The 19,431-nt window shown below is 37.6% G+C and overlaps 2 protein-coding genes across 7 annotated transcripts in view; one reads left to right on the forward strand and one right to left on the reverse strand.

The window, feature by feature from the left end:
• The window catches only part of ArgRS-m (arginyl-tRNA synthetase, mitochondrial), a 644,356-nt gene that overhangs the window by 462,304 nt on the left and 162,621 nt on the right, over window positions 1–19,431 (reverse strand). The window lies entirely within an intron of this gene.
• LOC137658734 (uncharacterized) overlaps window positions 1–19,431 on the forward strand; it is a 97,570-nt gene that overhangs the window by 34,848 nt on the left and 43,291 nt on the right. For 5 of the 6 annotated variants that reach the window (XM_068393747.1, XM_068393748.1, XM_068393750.1 and 2 more), the window contains exons 2-3: window positions 7,528–7,653; window positions 16,382–16,510. In XM_068393747.1, the coding sequence (XP_068249848.1) occupies window positions 7,528–7,653; window positions 16,382–16,510 (255 nt within the window). The remainder of the gene's footprint in view (window positions 1–7,527; window positions 7,654–16,381; window positions 16,511–19,431) is intronic. The other variant, XM_068393749.1, reaches the window with a different exon arrangement.

The raw sequence follows: 19,431 nt of genomic DNA on the forward strand, positions 1-19,431 counted from the left end.
GTCTGGCTCCCTTGTGGGGGGGGGGGTTGTATCGTTTGTAAATGAAATGAAAAGATGACCATGTTGTTGCTATCGTTCGAAAACGTAAGCCAACACTGCTCCCTTGAGACTAAATGCTTGAGACAATAACCCTGTTAGGGTAATAAATAAAATGTCTCAGAAGCCTATTGTGTAAAATGAAGTCGTTGTGCCCAGGGATACGATGACGGCCTGCGGCTGACTCAAACAATCTGTAAAAACCATGTTAGTGGCAATAACCTTATAGTTTTGTCTTGGAGAGTGCATGCACCAGAAAGGAGTTCTTACAGCCTTTATGAAGTTTAACAAATGCCTGTCGAAGTTATGTGAAACTTCTCAGGAACTAGTTTCCCAAAAAGGGTGTTGTCTCGTAGGTTGGGGTTTCCTCAACAAGACCATATAATAGGTTGCCATTGACCACTTTCCTGTATGGGGTTGCCATTGAACTTTTCTTCGTTAGCGAGAAAATTACCGTCTAATGCAGGCAAGACCTACCAGAAGAAATTGAGCTGGAATGTAAAAATTCTTTCTGCTGGCTTTTGCCCGGCAGCTGAGGGTTACGCGGGGGTGAGAGACGATCATGAACCGCCTACTACCCCAAACCACTGGAAGCGGGAGGGTTGGGGGGAAGATAACGGTGGTTTGTTCGAAAACGAAAGGAACGGAGCTGGCGAGACCACCCTAGCTGTAGCAAAGCAATCAGCTCAGATTGTAGTGTGATATTACAAGTCACGCTACGCTGAATGACCAAGTCCGTAAGAGGGGTCAACGAACTGTGAGATTCGGTGCGAAGAGAAACTAGGGTTTATATGTAAAGGGAACGCGAAAATTGGTCGAAAACCTTATGGTTTGAGCCCAGCAAGGGAGACAAACTATTATGAATCGTGATTCCATTTCTTGCGACCCTAAACGATCATCATAACGAGAACCCAAAGGAACTACGTCACCCATTCCTGATGGGGGATGGAATGAGAGGCATGATGAGAACCTAGTGGGATTATGTCATTGATACCTGGAAGGAGGTGGAAACCCTCAGGCTTCATGTTGTGTGAACCAACAGGGCTCATGCGACGAGAAGCATGATGAGAACCTGAAGAAACTATAACATCGCTGCCTGGAGGAAGATGGAATCACTCAGGAAATGTGTCGTGTGAACCCACAGGGTTCACGGGACCAAGGATGCCGAGAACCAGAAGAGACTACGTCATCGATACCTGGAGGAAGATGGAATCCCTCAGGCAACGTGCCGTGTGAACCCTAAACAGAGTTCACGCGATGAGAAGGATGACATGAACCCGAAGGAACTACATCATCGTTACCTAGAGGGAGATGGAATCCCTCAGGCAACTTGTCATGTGAATACACAGGGTTCATGCAACGAGAATCCAAAGATTCTTTGTTATGTGAGTTGACAGACTCAGCATAACGGCAGTCACAAGAGTCCATTAAATGTAACCAGAGTTGCGAAAACCTCAAGTAACTGGAACCCAAAGGTCCCGGGTTACGAGTGCCGGAAGGCTCCACGTAACCTGAACCCAAAGGCATGATGTCTCATAAGTCCAAGGGCCTAACGAGATGAGGACCCGAAGACCCAGGGTTGCAAGAGCCCGAATGCTACATGCAACGAGAGCCCAAAGGCCCGAGGTCACGCAAGCCCAATGAGTGACATCCATGAGAGCCCGAAGGCTCAACGTGAAGAGGACCCGAAGGCCCCGGGTTGCAAGAACCCAAGGGTTCGGCGTAACTAGGGTTACAAGAGCCAGAAGGCTCAACAAAAGTGGATCCCAAAGGTTCTGAGTTACGAGAACACAGAGGCTTAACGTGACTAGGACTCGAAAGTCTCAGGTTGCTAGAACCCGAAGGAACATTGAACCAGAACCCGAGGTTTGGTGTTCGCAAGCCCGAAGGCTTAGTAAAACGAGGACCCAAAGGTCCCAGATTATGAGAACCTGAGGGAACATTGAAACCAGAACCCAAAGATTCGATGTCCCGCAAGACAGAAGGCTAAGCAAAATGACACGAAGGTCACGTGTTGTGAGAATCCAAAGGAACCACGCAATGGAAGCTTGAAGGCTCCTGATCAAGCACACCCGATGCAAAATTGTCAAGTGACCCTGAGAGAACATTGAGACTTGAACCCGAGAGCTAAAAAAGGCGTCTCCTACCACTGGGGGAGGAGCACGCCCTGGATGGAGAGGGACAAAAAACTTCTCCACCTCACAAATCTCCGAAGTGGAACTTCAAGCAGAAACTACACGAGGGGGAGACTACTCAAGCTCGAGAGCTTTCTCCGGCGGGGGAGGTTTGTTCTACCAAAGAAGAACATTGAACATTGCCTAGGACAATGCACTACCCCTGCCCTCGGGGAAGAAGCATAAGTGTAAGGAGGCCGCTGACCACAAGCGATCCTTTTGTGAACGAGAGATGTTCCCTCTCCTACCGCCCCAGGAGGAGAAGCAACGTTTTCAGCGTCGGCCATGACCAAGGTCAGAACGACAGTCTCCAGCACCTGTGACAAACTGAAGGTTTGCAATTCTCCCTGCCAGAGGGAAGATTGTGATTGATTGATTTATGTGAAGTTCTCTGGCATCCTGACATCGAAGGTCATTGACGCCAATATCGTTTATTATATATAAAGATTAAAAGAATATTCAATTAAAACCAGAAAAGTAAATGTTATAAAAGTTAAATAGCATTAAGAAGACCTGCTTCTGAGATAAATTTAAAAATGCTACTAGCACTGTACGCCATATCATGTCCAAGGATCTTGGCAAGGATGAACCTGCCATCTTCACCCCGAGCCTCAAACAGATATCTATTTCTTTCTGTGCTATAAGTGGGGCATTCAGTCAACAAATGCCACACTGTCAACGGTATTAAACAGTCGTCGCAATATGGTTTGCGTTGGCCAGCCAGCAGAAACCAATGTGTCATCCGTGTGTGACCAATGCGGAGACGACAGAGTATTCTCCCATTTTCGGGGCGTCCCATTATATCTCCAAGGGGATATAACAATCACAATTTCTCTCATCTTATTTTCAGTTGAACTATCCCAATGCTGTTGCCAACTGTTATAAATAAAATTCTTAATTGCTGGTTAAAAAATCATTACAAAGAATTGGATACCTTCTTGGTAGCAACTCGGCTGCAGCACTCTTTGCCAGTGAATCTGCCTCTTCATTTCCAGACATAACTACGTGTGCTGGAAACCAGCAAAATCAAACTGTTATACCTTTCAGGGCATTGATTAAAAGCCACTCTAAAATCTTTAAAACTAAAGGGTTACTAGAATTAAAACCATCTAAAGCTTGAAGCAAACTTCTTGAATCACTAAAAATGGTAAAATTGCACTCCTCTTTTAATGCTATTTTCTCAATAGCAGTTATTATACCATATAATTCAGCAGTAAATATGGAAGATATTGGAGGAAGTGCACCTCTACAGTTAAAAGAACTACTATATACTCTAAATCCAACACCAACATCAGATTTGGAGCCATCAATATATATAAAAGTTGATTCCCTATGTTCCTCAACATGTTCCATAAAAAGAGACCTAGCTTCTAATTCAAGTCATATTTTTTTAACACCAATAAAATATTTACAAAAAGATATCTCCGGTAATTTCCATGGAGGACTTGATGACATCTTAAATGGAAGCACCTTACCTCTAATTATATCAAGACTGTTTAATAATTGTTTTACCCGAAAGCCATAAGGTTGAGGAGATTTTGGGTGCAACTCAAAGTATGTTGAGTGCCTTACAAGGCTTGCAGTCTGAAAGGCTAAAGAGTTAGGGAGTGTTTGTAACCTAAACCAATACTGAATAATGGAAGACATTCGGTAATGGTCTAGAGGTAACTCTCCAGCATCAACAAGGAGACTTGGGATAAGTGAGGTTCTAAATGCTCCTGTGGACAATCTAATACCAGCATGATGTATTGAATCAAATATCTTTAATCGGCTTGGGGTGGCTGAGGAGTATATTTCACACCTATGACTAATTTTGGAAAAAATGAAGACCCTGTATAATTTCAAAGTAGTTTTACAGTCTGCCTCCCATGATGTATGGGACAATACTTTTAAAAGATTCAGAGCCTCAAAACAATAAAAAATCAATCCTAAAAATTTAGCTTCGCCTACACATGGGATCCGTTGTCCTTTCATGTATATATCCGGGTCTGGATGTACTCCCCAGATACCACAGAAATGGACAATAGTAGTTTTGCTTGTTGAAAACTTGGAACCCATTCATATCAACCCACTGAATAATTTAATCAATTGCGAGTTGTAGTTTTCTCTCTACCATTGCCATTCTAGCTCCAGCAAATGATATGGAGAGATCCTCCACAAATAGTGTAGAGAGGATATCATGGGAAATGACTGAGGATATTCCATTAATTGCTAGTGTGAATAGGGTTACACTCAGCACACTACCAAGGGAACTCCTTCTTCCTGACATTCACTCTCTGATAGTTTCCCCTATTCTCACTTGAAAACTCTATGTGAAAGAAATGACCGAATAAACAGTGGTAGCTACGACTGAATAAACAGTGGTAGCTCTCCTCTTAATCCCAATTCATGAATGGTTTTAAGTATACCATATCTCCATGCAGTATCATATGCCTTTTCGAGGTAAAAAAAAAAAAAAAAAAAAGACTTACATGGTGCTGTTTGGAAGCAAAGGCTTCACAAATAGAGTACTCAAGTCGTATCAACACATCACTTGTTGAGTGCATTTTCTTGAATCCACACTGGATAGGTGATAAAATACCTTTCTTTTCTAGGTACCACATCAGTCTTGCATTGACCACCTTCTCCATGATCTTACATAAGCAAGATGTCAATGCAATAGATCGATAGCTTGCTACTTAAAACTTATCCATACCCAGTTTTAAAAGGACTAAAATAATTGCTAATCCCCAAACACTTTAATAACTATGATCATGCCATATTTTATTAATAATGCTTAAAATAAATAACTTGGTATTAACAGGTACATGTTTAATCATTGCATATGGAATTCCATCGGGTCCAGGGGCTGTATCGTTACACATAGCAAGTGCAAAATCAAATTCTCTTTCAGTAAAAGGAGATTTTGTATGACTCTTCCCTTCTAGTTACGACATTTGGGGTTGGTTTTTACGGAAGAAGCAAGCCAGGTTATCCACCTCTTATTGGAGGATATCAGTCCTATCCCACATGGCCCACCATGAGAGGAGGCTTCAGCGGGGACCAGTCCTCTATTAGAGAGGGACTACCTCTCTTTAGGTGGGAGTACACTGGTCAGTGAGGGTAGTTAGCTCCCCCCACCGGCGACTCCAATGCCTGGCATCACCCATTACCCACAAATATGGGTGACTTAAAACTGGATCCCTAGAGCCCAACTCTTAATAGACTTAGCCTGCACCCAATGGGGTCTGCCAGAGGGTGATGGCGTCTTAATTGGTACAGGTTGAGATGGAATGCCGTCCATCCCACACTGTACCATATCCAAAGAAGCAGCCAAAGTATAATCAAACAAGCCAAAGTCGTCAACAAGTTCAAGCCCGAAAAGAAGAGATGGGAGACTTAAAGAAATAACCAAAAGGAATAGAGAAAATGCTGACTGATGTAGTTGGATCAACAATTGGGCACTGAGGTCCAGTGGGAAAGTAGTTACCACTGTTCATTAGAGGGCAGCAGCTAATCCTCGTGAAGACTTCAGCATCAGGGGGGGGGGGGGAGGGGGGAAGATTGCGAAACGGCTAATGAAGGGAAGCGGTCCCTCGGAAGGGAAAGCAGACAAACACCAGGGAAGGTTAACTCTCCCTCGTGAGGGAAGGTTCTCCAATCCCTGAAGGCGAACGACCAGGCAGCACTCTTTGCTTCCCTTCAAAAAGCCTTGTTTAAGTGGAAGGTCTGCACAGAGTGCTATCTCACAACCAACAAGCCAGTCACGAGTTGCCACAGGTAGCGCAGGACAGTGACCAGAGCGATTGATTCCATAGAAAAGAACGGATCTGCTTTCTACGTCGGCTTCTTTAGGCAAACGACGAAGAAGGGCATTGCTATCTGAGGAAAAAAGTTATGATGAATTACAATTCATAAATCCACTGCAAAAGACTACTCGGGGAAAAACTCGACACTCAGTTGCAAGGGAATTCCTCGAGAGGAAATGGACAATATAAGACTAAGGACTCCTTCCACCAGCCAAGAAAGTATATTGGCTCATCGCCAACAAGGGGAGGGTAAGAGTCGAGAGCTGAAAAGTTAAATCACACGCAGTTTTAAAATTCAACCTGAGTACTGAAGAAACAATCGGGAGCGCCACCTAGCCCGCAAACGAGAAAGGTGTACCCCCACCCCCAGGATTTGCCGGCCACCCACGAAAGAGGGAGAGCAGTGTAGTAATGCTGGGATCACACATTCACATATCTTGCTCCTGTTTACTCCCGTAAGCCGAAATTCCCCTCTTTTTGCTCTGTCGGGGAGATTATAGGCGATATGCGGTAGACGTGTGTCTGATGGGAAACATTGCGAGCCTAGTTTTTTGTATGTACATTACGTTCACGTTTATCCTACTCATGTTCGGTCGAACGTTGGGGCCAACCCGTTATACCCATCACTGTTAAACTTAGAGTACTGTACTGTTTTTAGTGGTTTTATTAGAGAAAAAAAATAATTTTCTAATTTCCTATTAATAAATATCTGGTCTCAATTCACAAGCTGTATTGATTATTGTAAACAATTTTAGGTAAATGAGTTTGCCTGACATTTCTTTATTGTTTTAATAAAAGTGAAACAATCTCCTAAACTCAAAAGAATGAAGAATAAAACACACATTCGCTCTCTCTCTCTCTCTCTCTCTCTCTCTCTCTCTCTCTCTCTCTCTCTCTCTCTCTCTCTCTCTCTCTCTCTCTCACTCTCTCTCTCTCTCTTTTGCTACCCAGAAGATATCCCATTCCCTGTAATGAATTTTTACCTACAATTAACACAATATTTATGATAATTGGCAACAGCATTGGGATAGTTTAGCTGAAAATAAGATGAGAGAAATGAGTAATGTTATATCCCCTTGGAGGTATAACGGGATGTCCCGAAAGTGGGAAACTACTATAGATACCGAAGGGTTTGTATTTGTACAGGAACAAGTAACTTCCAAGGCTATAAATTCGTAGAGATAGCAACATACTACAATAATAGGTAATGATGACAGTGAATTCCTTGGAATGAGGGTCATCTCTCGTATCACTTTACTTTATTTTTTAAACCAACAACTTGCCTCTTGGCTTTTCTATCAAGAATTTGTAATAGGGCTTCAGTAATAAGTGTCATTCTGATATTAAGAAAATGCAGTAAATATCAACTAAAATATATAAAAATGAATAAACGTATTGCATAAGCAGCATACAATTTCCATCACCTCTTCAGACTGTCTCGGCTAATTCCAAATTATGCATAAATCTTGGTGAACCATATATACTATGTATCATTAAAGTATAATTCTCAATTTGGTATTGTGATACAGGGTTCAAATTCCAAGTGATGATTCATCGAATCCAGCCAACATGCCACCTAATTCAGACACTTCCCCGAAAGCAACATCAAGTGAAGACAATTTGAACTCTCCCGAAGGGGACTCTCCACATGAACAGTATGTAGTGCACTTGGTTTTCTTCTCTGGGGATACTTTTTATAGAATATAGTGCAGTAGTAAATAATGGATCTAATTTAACAGCTTAAACTTATTTTACATTCAGCTGAAGTCAGAAGTATATATTTTGTCATGAATACTTTATTTTCATATATCAATTAATCCATGATGCTGTTTATTAGTTAAACCAATGCTTAGAAAAAACATTCAACAAATTTACTGCAGTTGTTATTGCAGTTTGCTCTTCTTAATTAATCTATTCTGAGGTAAATTAATTAAAATACATTGCATTATATTTTTAGGCATCTTTTTCCCTTTGTAAAGAATTGTAATTAAAACATGTACTCCATCCACATAAACAGACTAAACTATGCTAGGATGATGACACAGCTCTAATAAAATTGGTTAAAATTCACGGATTGAAATATCATCCTCTCACCCAGGCTCTATGGCAATACCTATATAGGGTAGTTAAGATGCTGCGTCATCTTAAACCACATATAGATTCCTTCAGAATTTTAATATGAAATACTAAAACTGCTGAGCAACTTACAGAATGATAATGCTTTCTATGCTTAATCAATTTACTCTTGCTTCTATCAAGCTGTGAACATTCAAGCAAAACTTTCAATTCTTTTTAAACCAGCATGACCCTTTAATAGAGTAGCTTAATATCTTTATTCGGAAGAGCCTGCTCTTTGCAAATGCAAAAACATTATAATTAAAGTGATTACATCTAATGTATGCAAAAGTTTTATAAGGTTGGCTTAAGAGGCCAAACCCCCTGATTTATTAGGGCATATTATTAATTGAATGATTAGATTCGTTTTTTTTTTCTTTCATTATTATTTGATAAGTGCAGATATAGGGTGAGTGGCCTAGGCTATGCAAGCTTCTCCTAGGCAATACCAATATTCTTGGCAAATATTGGTTACCATGTGAAAGCAGACAAAAATCAATATAAAATATAAAATGAGAACATTGAGAAAAAAAATATTCATTCTAAAAGTAGCAAATAATTATTTAATATATATTTTTTAAATGAACTTAAAAAATCTGACCCATTGACTCGTACTTCGGGCTAAAATAAACCGCGAGTAAATGTGTTGATGAATGAATAAACTACAGTACAGTAGTACCACGGTTTACAAGTAGTGAACTTTGAATAGGAGTATACACATTCAAATGGGTTTACGAGCATTGTATCAGTCGGAGAGGAAAAGTTCCACCTGTATGTACGTTTCTTTATGGACAAGGTACTAAAGAACACGTGATATGCAGAAATCAGTCCCACAGTGTTCTTACGCCACTTAGTCTGAAAGTGGAGGAGAATTCAACAGGCGAAGAAGAGGGCAAGATTAACAAACCTCAGGCTTGAAGGGGAAATAGAATGTTAAGAATCTCAGAAACCCTGAAAGGGAGATGTTAAGAATGTTGGAAATCCAGCCAAATTTTGTAGAAACACATCACCAAGATAAGACTTTTTCAGGGCGAGCAGCAAATCTATTAACTAACAATGTGATGTACATTTACATGACAGGAGTTATAAATTAGATGACCGCGTGTCCGGAAAACATAAATTAAGTGATTCAGTTAGTGATATCAATATTATTACTAACTAAGCTACAACCCTAGTTGGAAAAGCAGAATCCTATAAGCCCAAAGACCAACAGAGAAAAATAGTCTATTGAAATAAGGAAATAAATAAACTACATGAAAAGTAATGAATAATGAAAATAAAATATAATAGGGTCGGTAACAATCTCCAAATAGATGTCATATATAAACTATGAAAAGAGACTTATGTCAGCCTGTTCGACATAAAAAAATTTGCTGCAAGTTTTAACTTCTGAAATTCCAACGATTCAAACTGCCTGATTAAGGAAAGCATTCTACAATCTGGTCACAGGTGGAATAAAACTCTAGAATACTGTGAATTATCGAGCCTTGCGATGAAGAAAGCATGACTGTTAGAATTAACTGTATACCTAGTACTATGTACAGGATGTTACAGTCTCGGAAGATCTGAAGGATAAGGAAAGTCAAAATGACGGTGCCAGAGATTAATATCTTCTGGAATAAGAAATTTAAAAGTCCTTAAGTTCCTGTCCAACATATTAAGATGAAATCCAGCAGTTGAAGACCAGACAGGATAACAATACTCGAAATAAGGCAGTATGAAAGAATTAAAATTTTTCTTCAGAATAGATTGGTCACCAAATATCTTAAAAGACTTTCTTAATGAGCCAATTTTTGTGCAATTGAAGAAAAAACACATCAAATGTGTTTAAATTTGCAATCAAGCTTCACACTTAAAATTCTAAAAGAGATGTATAGAGTTAAAGAAGCATTATCAATGCAAAGATCTGGATGTTTAGGAACCACTGTCCTTGACCTACTTACAACTATACTTGTGAGTTTTGTTAGGGTACAACTTCATGCCCCATAGTTTGCATCATGAACTGGTTTCAGTTGGATATCTATAAAGGGATTCAACATCCCCATATCTACATTCAGGAGATGGAATTGAGGGAGAGAGAGTAGCATCATCTACATATACGACAAGCTTGTTTTCATGGCCAAACCAAATATCATATGTATTTAGTATGAAAAGTAATGGACCAAGAACACTACTCTGAGGAACACCAGATATCACATTCCTATACTCACTATGGTGCTCATCATCAACAAATATTTGCAATCTATTACTTAAAAATTTAACAATGATGCTAAGAGAAGATCCACCGACTCCCAACTGATTGAGTTTGAAGAAAAGGCCTCATGACTAACACGCTCAAAGACAGCACTAAAATCAAGGCCAATCATGCAAACTTCCTGACCACAATCAAGGGATTTTTGTATAAAATTGAAAATTGTAAGAAGGGCATCACAAGCCCCAAGGCCTCTACGAAGGCCAAAGTCCAAACTAGGCTAAAGATGATTACCTGTATCTTAAATATTTACAAGTTTTACCAAAAGACATTCTTAAACTTTAGGTAATATGGGAATTATGAAAACTGGGTGGTAATCAGCATGGCTAGAGCTACCACAAATACTCAATGTAGTAACATCGTTCAAGGGAGAGAATTCCTGATAAAGTTTTCATGAAAAGAGATTCTCCCTCCAATCAGTAACTCCCTCGTCCCCCTCTAACCAGCCACAACTCTCCTCTAAGGTAGAGTGCTGGCTAATTTGTCATCTATTCCTATATATAATTGTGAATTATTAATTCTTTAGCATTTCAAACCTTTAAAATTGAGTATATATGTGTAATTATGAACATAAGGAATGCATCAAGTGTATTTCTTTTATTTCTAACGGGAAATATTGTTTCAGTGTACAACCATTTTAATTTGTGAACTCGCTCCCAGAATTCATTAAACTCGGAAACCTAGGTACCACTGTACAAATATTCAACAGTGACTACAATGAAAATAGTAAAAAAGTGATATGTTGGCGGTAAATCAGAATTTAGACGCTATAAATTACATTATCACAAGCAGAAAAGAAATTGCTCTATAGACAGTGATGTAAGGATGCATCATAACTGGAATAGAAGCCACATTACTTATACTACGACCTTTTCATTCCTCCTTATAGCACCTTCGCTGATAAAGAATACAGCTTTTATTCACGAACCACTTTCCACAGGAACTACTCCTACGAATATACTGGTAAGTGCAGACCACTTGGCTTTCGTAGATTTTAACTTGATAGTACTTCTATGTGAATGTGAAAACTCTTACTCTATTGAGACAATACTTGAAACATGAAAATGCACTGTCCTTCCACTACTCTTTATGTTTGCATGTAGGGGCTTGGTGAATAGTTTTCTTGATACAACGTTTTGAATGTTAGCAATACTGAAGTACAAAACTTTAAAACATCTCTTCTTTTAATGCTTTGAAGTAAACCAATATAACTAAGAGTTTAAACTCATTGGTAAATGTAGTACTTAAGGTAGCACAATAATTATAAATCTTATAGTACCTTGCTATTGCAAATTTCTTGTAGCATTCTCAATGTTAATCTAAGAACCTTTTAAAAATCTCTGCTTTTTAGGAATAGAATGTGTTAATTCCATAATTTAAGTTCCAGTTCAAATTACTTAATTGTTTTATTCTGTGCTAGAAAAATGAATAAAATTACCTGTATTTATCGTGATCATGAATTTAAACTCAATACAAAAGCCAATAATTGCTCGAAGAACTGTTTCAACCCCATCATTTACAAATTACATGTTTTCTTTTTTAAATACTAAGTAAATCCATTACAAAATACTGTATATTCAAGACTAATATAGGTAAACTACTGTGACAAAATAATTCAATGGTCACAGAAAATAACTTCTAAAAAATTAATAATTTTTTCCAATCTTTCAAATACCTTTAAGCGGAACTCAATTATTAAGGTAAGTAATGTTGGTTTCAAATTGTCTTTTGATTATAATCTATTAGAAGGTTACAAAAATTATAGTTTTTAAATATGTATTCACCTAATAATACACTTCCGAGCTCTAGTAGGTACAGTCTTAGTAAAATCTTTCAGGTCTCCAACATTACAACAATAAAAGAACTGTACTCACAGGATTTGCAGTCACTACATTATACCCGTACAGAAACTTATAATGTACTAACACTACTGATCTCTGTTGCATTGTGACATTCTCTCTTTCGAAAAAATTGCCACTTAAGTGATATTATTTGAATAATTTTCAGTGCACCCATGTATTGCATTATGAGTTGTAGTGTAAATACCATAAACTCTCATTATTGAGAACAAATTCTTCAGGCCAGTTTAATAAAATTGGAGATTAATCATGTTCTCCCTGGGTTTGAAATATTCAACGGTGTAATAATAGCCATGAAAACATGAAAAACTGAAATCAGCTGATAATTTCATCCTTTTTTTTCATGAGCCACCATCTACTTTTATCAAATCAACCAACTCTCCTTCAATCAAGAAAAATTATTGTGGAGCAAGGATGGTCTCTTGTATCAAATATTCAACTGAAATGAAATTATTTTTTTTCTGGGACATTATTATTATTATTATTATTATTATTATTAATTGCTAAGCTACAACCCTAGTTGGAATAGAATGTCATATCTCCTTTCTCTTGAAAATCACCTGTATCAAAGGCACATTTTCCAGCACTTGCATCCAAATTCAATAAAAAGCCTAATTTTCCCAATAAAATTGAGATAATCCACCTCCTCTGCTAGTGGCAATGCCTGACAAGCCTTTTAAGGTGGAATGTGCTTTCACTTCGCGATTTCAAAGAATATAGTCATATTGTCACCTTCTATAACTATGTATACACAAGTAACACATCAAATACATTGCAACACATGCCATGGTGAAAGACAGGATGGTGTAGGGACAGCAAATGATACGATACACTTCTGCAATAACTGGATGTAGAGATACATGGATGACATGTTTTGTGAATTATGTCAAACCCTTCGTGATCCAAGTAGGTGTGTATTTCCAGTATGCGCTTTTATTTTACAGAATCTATTGATCAGCCATGTGTGGATAATCTGGCCTATTCTCTACATATTCTCCTCTGTCCTTATACACCCGATAACGCTGAGATTACCAAACAATTCTTCTTCGCCCAAAGGGTTACAGCACTGTAATTGTTCAGTGGCCACCTTCCTCTTGGTAAGGGTAGAAGAGACTCTTTAGCTATGGTAAGCAGCTCTTCTAGGAGGACACTCCAAAATCAACCCATTGTTCTCTAGTCTTGGGTAGTGCCATAGCCTTTGTACCATGGTCTTCCACTGTCTTGGGTTAGAGTTCTCTTGCTTGAGGGTACACTCCGGCATACTATTCTATACTATTTGTCTACCTCTTATTTTGTTAAAGCTTTTATAGTTTATATAGGAAATATTTATTTTAATGTTATTGTTCTTAAAATATTTTATCTTTCTTTGTTTCTTTTCCTCACTGGGATATTTTCCCTGTTGAAGCCCCTGGGCTTATAGCCTTTTGCTTTTCCAACTAGGATTGTAGCTTAGTAATTAATAATAATAATAATAATAATAATAATAATAATAATAAATAATAACAATAATAATAATATGCATGGCATGTTTATATTTGAATTTTCTTTGTATGAAAGCATTGCCATTATATAAGGCTTATTTTTTCTATACAAGGATGCCCTGGTGATAGCTGAAATATTCTCTCTCTCTCTCTCTCTCTCTCTCTCTCTCTCTCTCTCTCTCTCTCTCTCTCTCTCTCTCTCTCTCTCTCTCTCTCTCTCTCAATAGAATACCAATCAAAAACATTAGCACATTAAGACATCTCGGAGGGTAATCTTATAATAAATGATTTGGAAAAAAGACCAACTGATGAATGCATATTTCACAACTGTATTCACTAATGAAGAATCAACGACCCTCCCCGAACCAGCTATCAAATTTGAAGGGCTACAACCATTAAATATAATAACCTTTACAATGGACGATGTCAAAAATAAAATAAAATGACTCAGTAAGGCAAAGGTAACAGGTCCAGATGATATTCATCCAAGAGAGATTATAGAACTAGAAGAAGAGATAACTGAACACTTATACAAAATGTTCCGAAAGACAGCCAGCGAAAGAAATGCAACACAAGGATGGAAACTAGGCAATGTTCCTCCAATCTACAAGAAGAGAACCAAAGGAGGACCTGGTAACTACATAACTGCGTCTGACTTCAGTGCTTTGCAAAATTTTTGAATCAATTATAGTAGATTCAATAGTAGAACATATAGAGAAAAACAATCTTCTAATAAACAGCCAACATGGTTTTTGACAAAAGAGATCATGGGTGAAAAATCTTTAGGAATTTTTCATATAAGACATGGAAAAAGCAGGGCAATAGCAGGGCAATAGACATCATATACCTAAACTTTCAAAAGGCTTTTGACAAAGTTCCTCATAAAAAAATTAATGGTCAAATTTAGAAGCATTAGGCAACATTGACGAGCCAGCTGAATGTATCGAAGATTGGCTAACAAACAGTAAACAGGGAGTTGTAATCAATGTAAAGCTTCAGAGTTGGCAGTTGTTACAAACAGATTACCCCAAGGATCTATCCTTGACCCATTGCTATTTCTGATCTACATCAACGACATAGATTTAGGATTAACTAGTAGAATAGCCAAATTTGTCGACAATACTAAGCTATGCATAAATGCTGCTAACTCAGAAGATGTAAAAGCCTTAAGAGAGAATCTAATAAAGCTAGGAGAATGGTCCAGAAAATGGTAAATGCCTTTCAACTGTGAGAAATGTAAAGGCATGCACATAGGTTATAATAACCCACAATCAGATTACTCACTGCTGGGTAATGAAAAAGAAAGAGTGGCCCAGGAGGAAGATCTCGGTTTTACTATCAGCAAGGATTTGAAGTTCACCAAACAGAGGATAAAAGCTGAAAAGAAAGCACAGAAACTAATAAGTTACATAAAGAGACAATTCAAATAGAAACAAAGACACTACTACAGCTGTACACATTATTAGTAAGATCCCATCTAAAATATGGAGTACAATTCTAGGTTCCAAGTATTGAGGAGGATACATAGAGAGTAGAAGCAGTACAAGCTAGGGCCACAAACAAGTTCCAACACTAAGGCAATTTGGATATGGACGGAGGATAGAACGTTTGAACTTATTTGATCTACAAACTCGACGACTAAGGGGACAGTTAATAGAGGCATTCAAAATTCTTAAAGGAATAGCAAATGTAGATTACAGCAATCTATTCACGCTTAGCATAAGTCAGTCGAGAGGTAACGGATACAAACTGGAATTGAAAAGATACATCACCACTCAATGTGGCAATTTCTTTACATACGAAATAGCAAATATTTGGAATAGACTTCCAGAGCATGTAGTTAACAGGAACACGATAAACAAGTTAGAGAGGATCATACAAACTCTCATAAATGCTTCAACTAAATCGCTCTACCAAAGAGCAAATGGAGTCTCCGAAGATGCGCTAAAAAGTCTGACACATCCAAAATCCTTATAACTCCTTGTAACTATGTCGATTGCTATTAAAAAATTGGATAGAATTTATCTTATGTAACATATAAAAAAGAAAACAATCAATTGTATAATCATGAACTTATTTCATTTAGTGTGATCAGTACAATACTGTGTACATCATTATCATTATTATTATTATTATTATTATCATTATTAATAATAATAATAATACAGTAATAATAATTATAAGACTTTCATATCAATCACTAAAATATGGCAGCACAAGATGAACGCCTACCCTCTGGAACAGGTGAACCAATGCTACTGCACGGGGGAAAACTTCTTGTCAGAAGGGCACCATAAACTTCTTAAGGTAGTGTGCATGGTTTAGCAGTGCATGTGGTTTGGAAATCACTAACGTCCGGTTATTTTGCCACACGATTATTTACCGCATTGTGTGAAGGGCCTCGTTGATCTACATTGATTTCTAAACTTCACGGTCGCAACTGCACAGTTTCAAACCGCTTACGTAAAGCGGGCCTTAGCTGTTCAGAATTTGCCTTCCTGTTAAATCATTAGGTCAAAATGTGTTACATTACAAATAATGAATTAGTAAAAATACAGCACAGTATACTATTTGAAAATCATAAAATATTTTTCCCAAATGCTATTAATCTCCCGTTTTTCTATCCATAAAATAACTTTAAATGCAAATTTTGAATAACCTATCATTTGTATTACAGAGAACCTTTAGCCAAGAAACAAAAAATCCAGCCTCAAGAGGAACTCAATACTACAAATAATGAATCACCAGAGAATTCAGCTACTGGTTACAATCAAGATCAGGGAAATGAAAACCCCACTTCAGTAAAGTAAGTGTCTTCTGAAAACCTCTTTGTAATGTACATTTATTTTAAGGTTTATCTGAAAGCAGCATGTCCTACTTTCTTTTAATTACTAGAGGTGATCTTTTCAAATCAATTCAATTTAACCATATTTTCCATACTATGTCAAGATAGCTATGGTGTAGTTCTCAACATGCTTTCCTAAAATGAAATTTCCAATAGAATACCTTGTGTGTTTACCATTTCATATTACAGAAATCCTTGGATATCGCAGAAGTAATGTTCTAGCTCATCCATAACCGTGAAGATACAGTACTCTACAGTTTTTTTTTTATTATTATTGTTTTACAAGCTTTTCTTTACATTTTCTGCTATCTTTAAAAATTAAACTTTTATAAAACTCTACCCACACTTTCATAAACTTCATATACTTAAAAATTTTAATACAAAAACTTACTTTTATTGTAAACAAAGCCTTACCTAATAGAGAAAACTTAAAATTGGAACACTCGCCACTTTAGAAAAGTATCAAAATTTGGTTGATGATGATTAGCTGCGTAATGTTGATCAATGTAGATGATGATGAGGAGAAGGAGGTACGTGTATTTCGCATCAAAGAAAAGCATTAATACTCTTCTAAAAACACCACTTCAGCAGGTGCTTCCTCAGGTGGTTCAATACCTTCGTCGTCGACGTCCAGTAATAGCAACTTGGATTTCCACTGAATAAGAAAACCATGTATTTCTTTTTTTTTTTTGGGGGGGGGGTGGATGATGAACATGGCGATCAGTTCAGTACTATAGTTACTTACGGTGCCTTTTTAATATTCACAAGAATGTTTCTATAAATTACCATTACTCAGTTCATTGCGTTTTAAAACTGGAATACACAATTCATTGTTGGGTCCGAATCTCCAGCCATTCTCTCGAGTTTTTTTTTTTTCTGTTTTTGTAAGTGTTGAGAGGCATTGTTTTCTCATGTTCTTTTTGTTCGTCCTCATTTGGCGACTTCTTCACATCTGTCAGATCTTCCTGCATAACAGATCTGAATAGTCCTCAATTAGGTCATGTACATAATTGGTGAAGCAGTTTCATCAGCCTCTCTCTCTTGTCTACTGTCTTGTACTTTATAGTAATGGATCCTTTCTTTATCTCCTTTATAACTTTTTTAATATTTTGGAGAAACGTTGCATTGCATTATCATCTGCATCCATAGCCGACCAGATATTGCACGGACTTTCGCATGTAAAGTGCTTTGCAAATACGAATAATCCCTTGATGAATAGGCTAAATCAGTTATGTCTTGGTCTCTAGCCCTATCTATTGAAAGAACTTTAAAATAAAAGCCTTTCTTGGCATGATAAAGCTTGACTTCTGGGATTAAGCACTAGTGAAACCATTCCAATGTCAGTGTTTTCATTATCCATGTCAGTTAGTTGGTTGTGCATAAAATTTCAGAAGTTCACTGGCAGCATGGTCTTGCTACTATACTGGTTTAGAGGACATTTGGGCTTTTGGACTTATGAATAAGCATTGGCTTTCTCATAAAGCTAGCAACATTTCAATACATTTTAATGGACTCTAGCTTCTCCCTTCATGATGAAAGTTCTTAAAAGTTTTCCATTTCCAAGAGACCAGTCTCATCTTTACTGAAAACTTGTTCACGCAAATAACCCACTTCCTCAATGATCATCAGAGGCTGATTTATCAGTAGAGACACCTTTTCCATGCATGGACACACTCTTGAGGTTGAAGCTTCTTTGAAAGTTGTTAAACCAGCCGTATGTTGGTTTGGTGAGAGATGGATGGTCCTGGTTCTGGATCGTCATTACCGCCATCTATAAACCTAACATAGAACTGCCTGCCATTGCCGCATAATGTGTTGGTATCCAGTACAGTATTTTTTCTTCCTGTAGTCAGTCATTCAGTCATCCAAAGGGCTAATGCAGACTCCCGCACGACAATAACCGTATTGCTGGAAGTTACCACCCTATTGGCTCTTGCGTAACGTGACATTTGCAGGTCTGCTTATATTAATTTTGTTCTTATTGATATTGTAAACAGTAGATTCATTGATACAGTAATATCAACCTATAGCAAAATAGGTTCTCTCATCCTTAAACATGTCAAGAAGTTACATCCTTTCCTCTATAGTATGCAAATACCTGTGGTACTTGGGTTCACTGCCATAAGCCTTAGAAGGTTCAGCATGTTTGGCAGACATCATAGAACTTGAAAGCAAATGAAAATTTTAGACAAAAAATTTAATAAATCACCAAGCAACACAACACAGATCAAGATGTGGAGCAATGTTGTGTTAGCATGAAAGGAATCTGAACAATATAATGTAATGAATGCCAGTTAGCTAGAGCACAATCCTGCGATTTTGCACTCGATTAGTGTCCAGGATACTGAACCGCACACACTGACTGGATGCGTATCCTCTACCAGCCAATCATGTGCCAAGCACGAAATCATCAGAGCAAACCAGGCCACATATAGTTGCGCGATTTTTTGTATCACTTACGGTACACTACGTATTTTCTTCTCTACTTTACCACAATTTTTACAAATTGTAAATATTGCATTTGCTATCGAACCAAACTGAATTTTTTCAGTGTTGAAATAACAGAAAAGTAATAATATACAGGGTTTTGTACTTCACTAATACAATATTTACACATTTATATGACACATTTGTGGTTTAGTGATACTACATATTACTTAGATTTTATTTTCACTAACAAGACATTAATCAATCCTACTGTAAACTTACTTTTTGAGCTCAAGCCATGTCGTCCTGATGGAAGGTTCCTATTGGTAGCTTTCTAAGGGATATTTGACAACAGTAATATTCCCAGAGAATTGACCTTTAGGTCTCCAGAATTCCAACTCCTGGCGCGAATATCCTTAGAATCTCTCTTAAGGATATCGCATAATATCAGGGGA

The sequence above is a fragment of the Palaemon carinicauda genome, chromosome 19 (assembly GCF_036898095.1).
Source record: "Palaemon carinicauda isolate YSFRI2023 chromosome 19, ASM3689809v2, whole genome shotgun sequence".
NCBI lineage: Eukaryota > Metazoa > Arthropoda > Malacostraca > Decapoda > Palaemonidae > Palaemon > Palaemon carinicauda.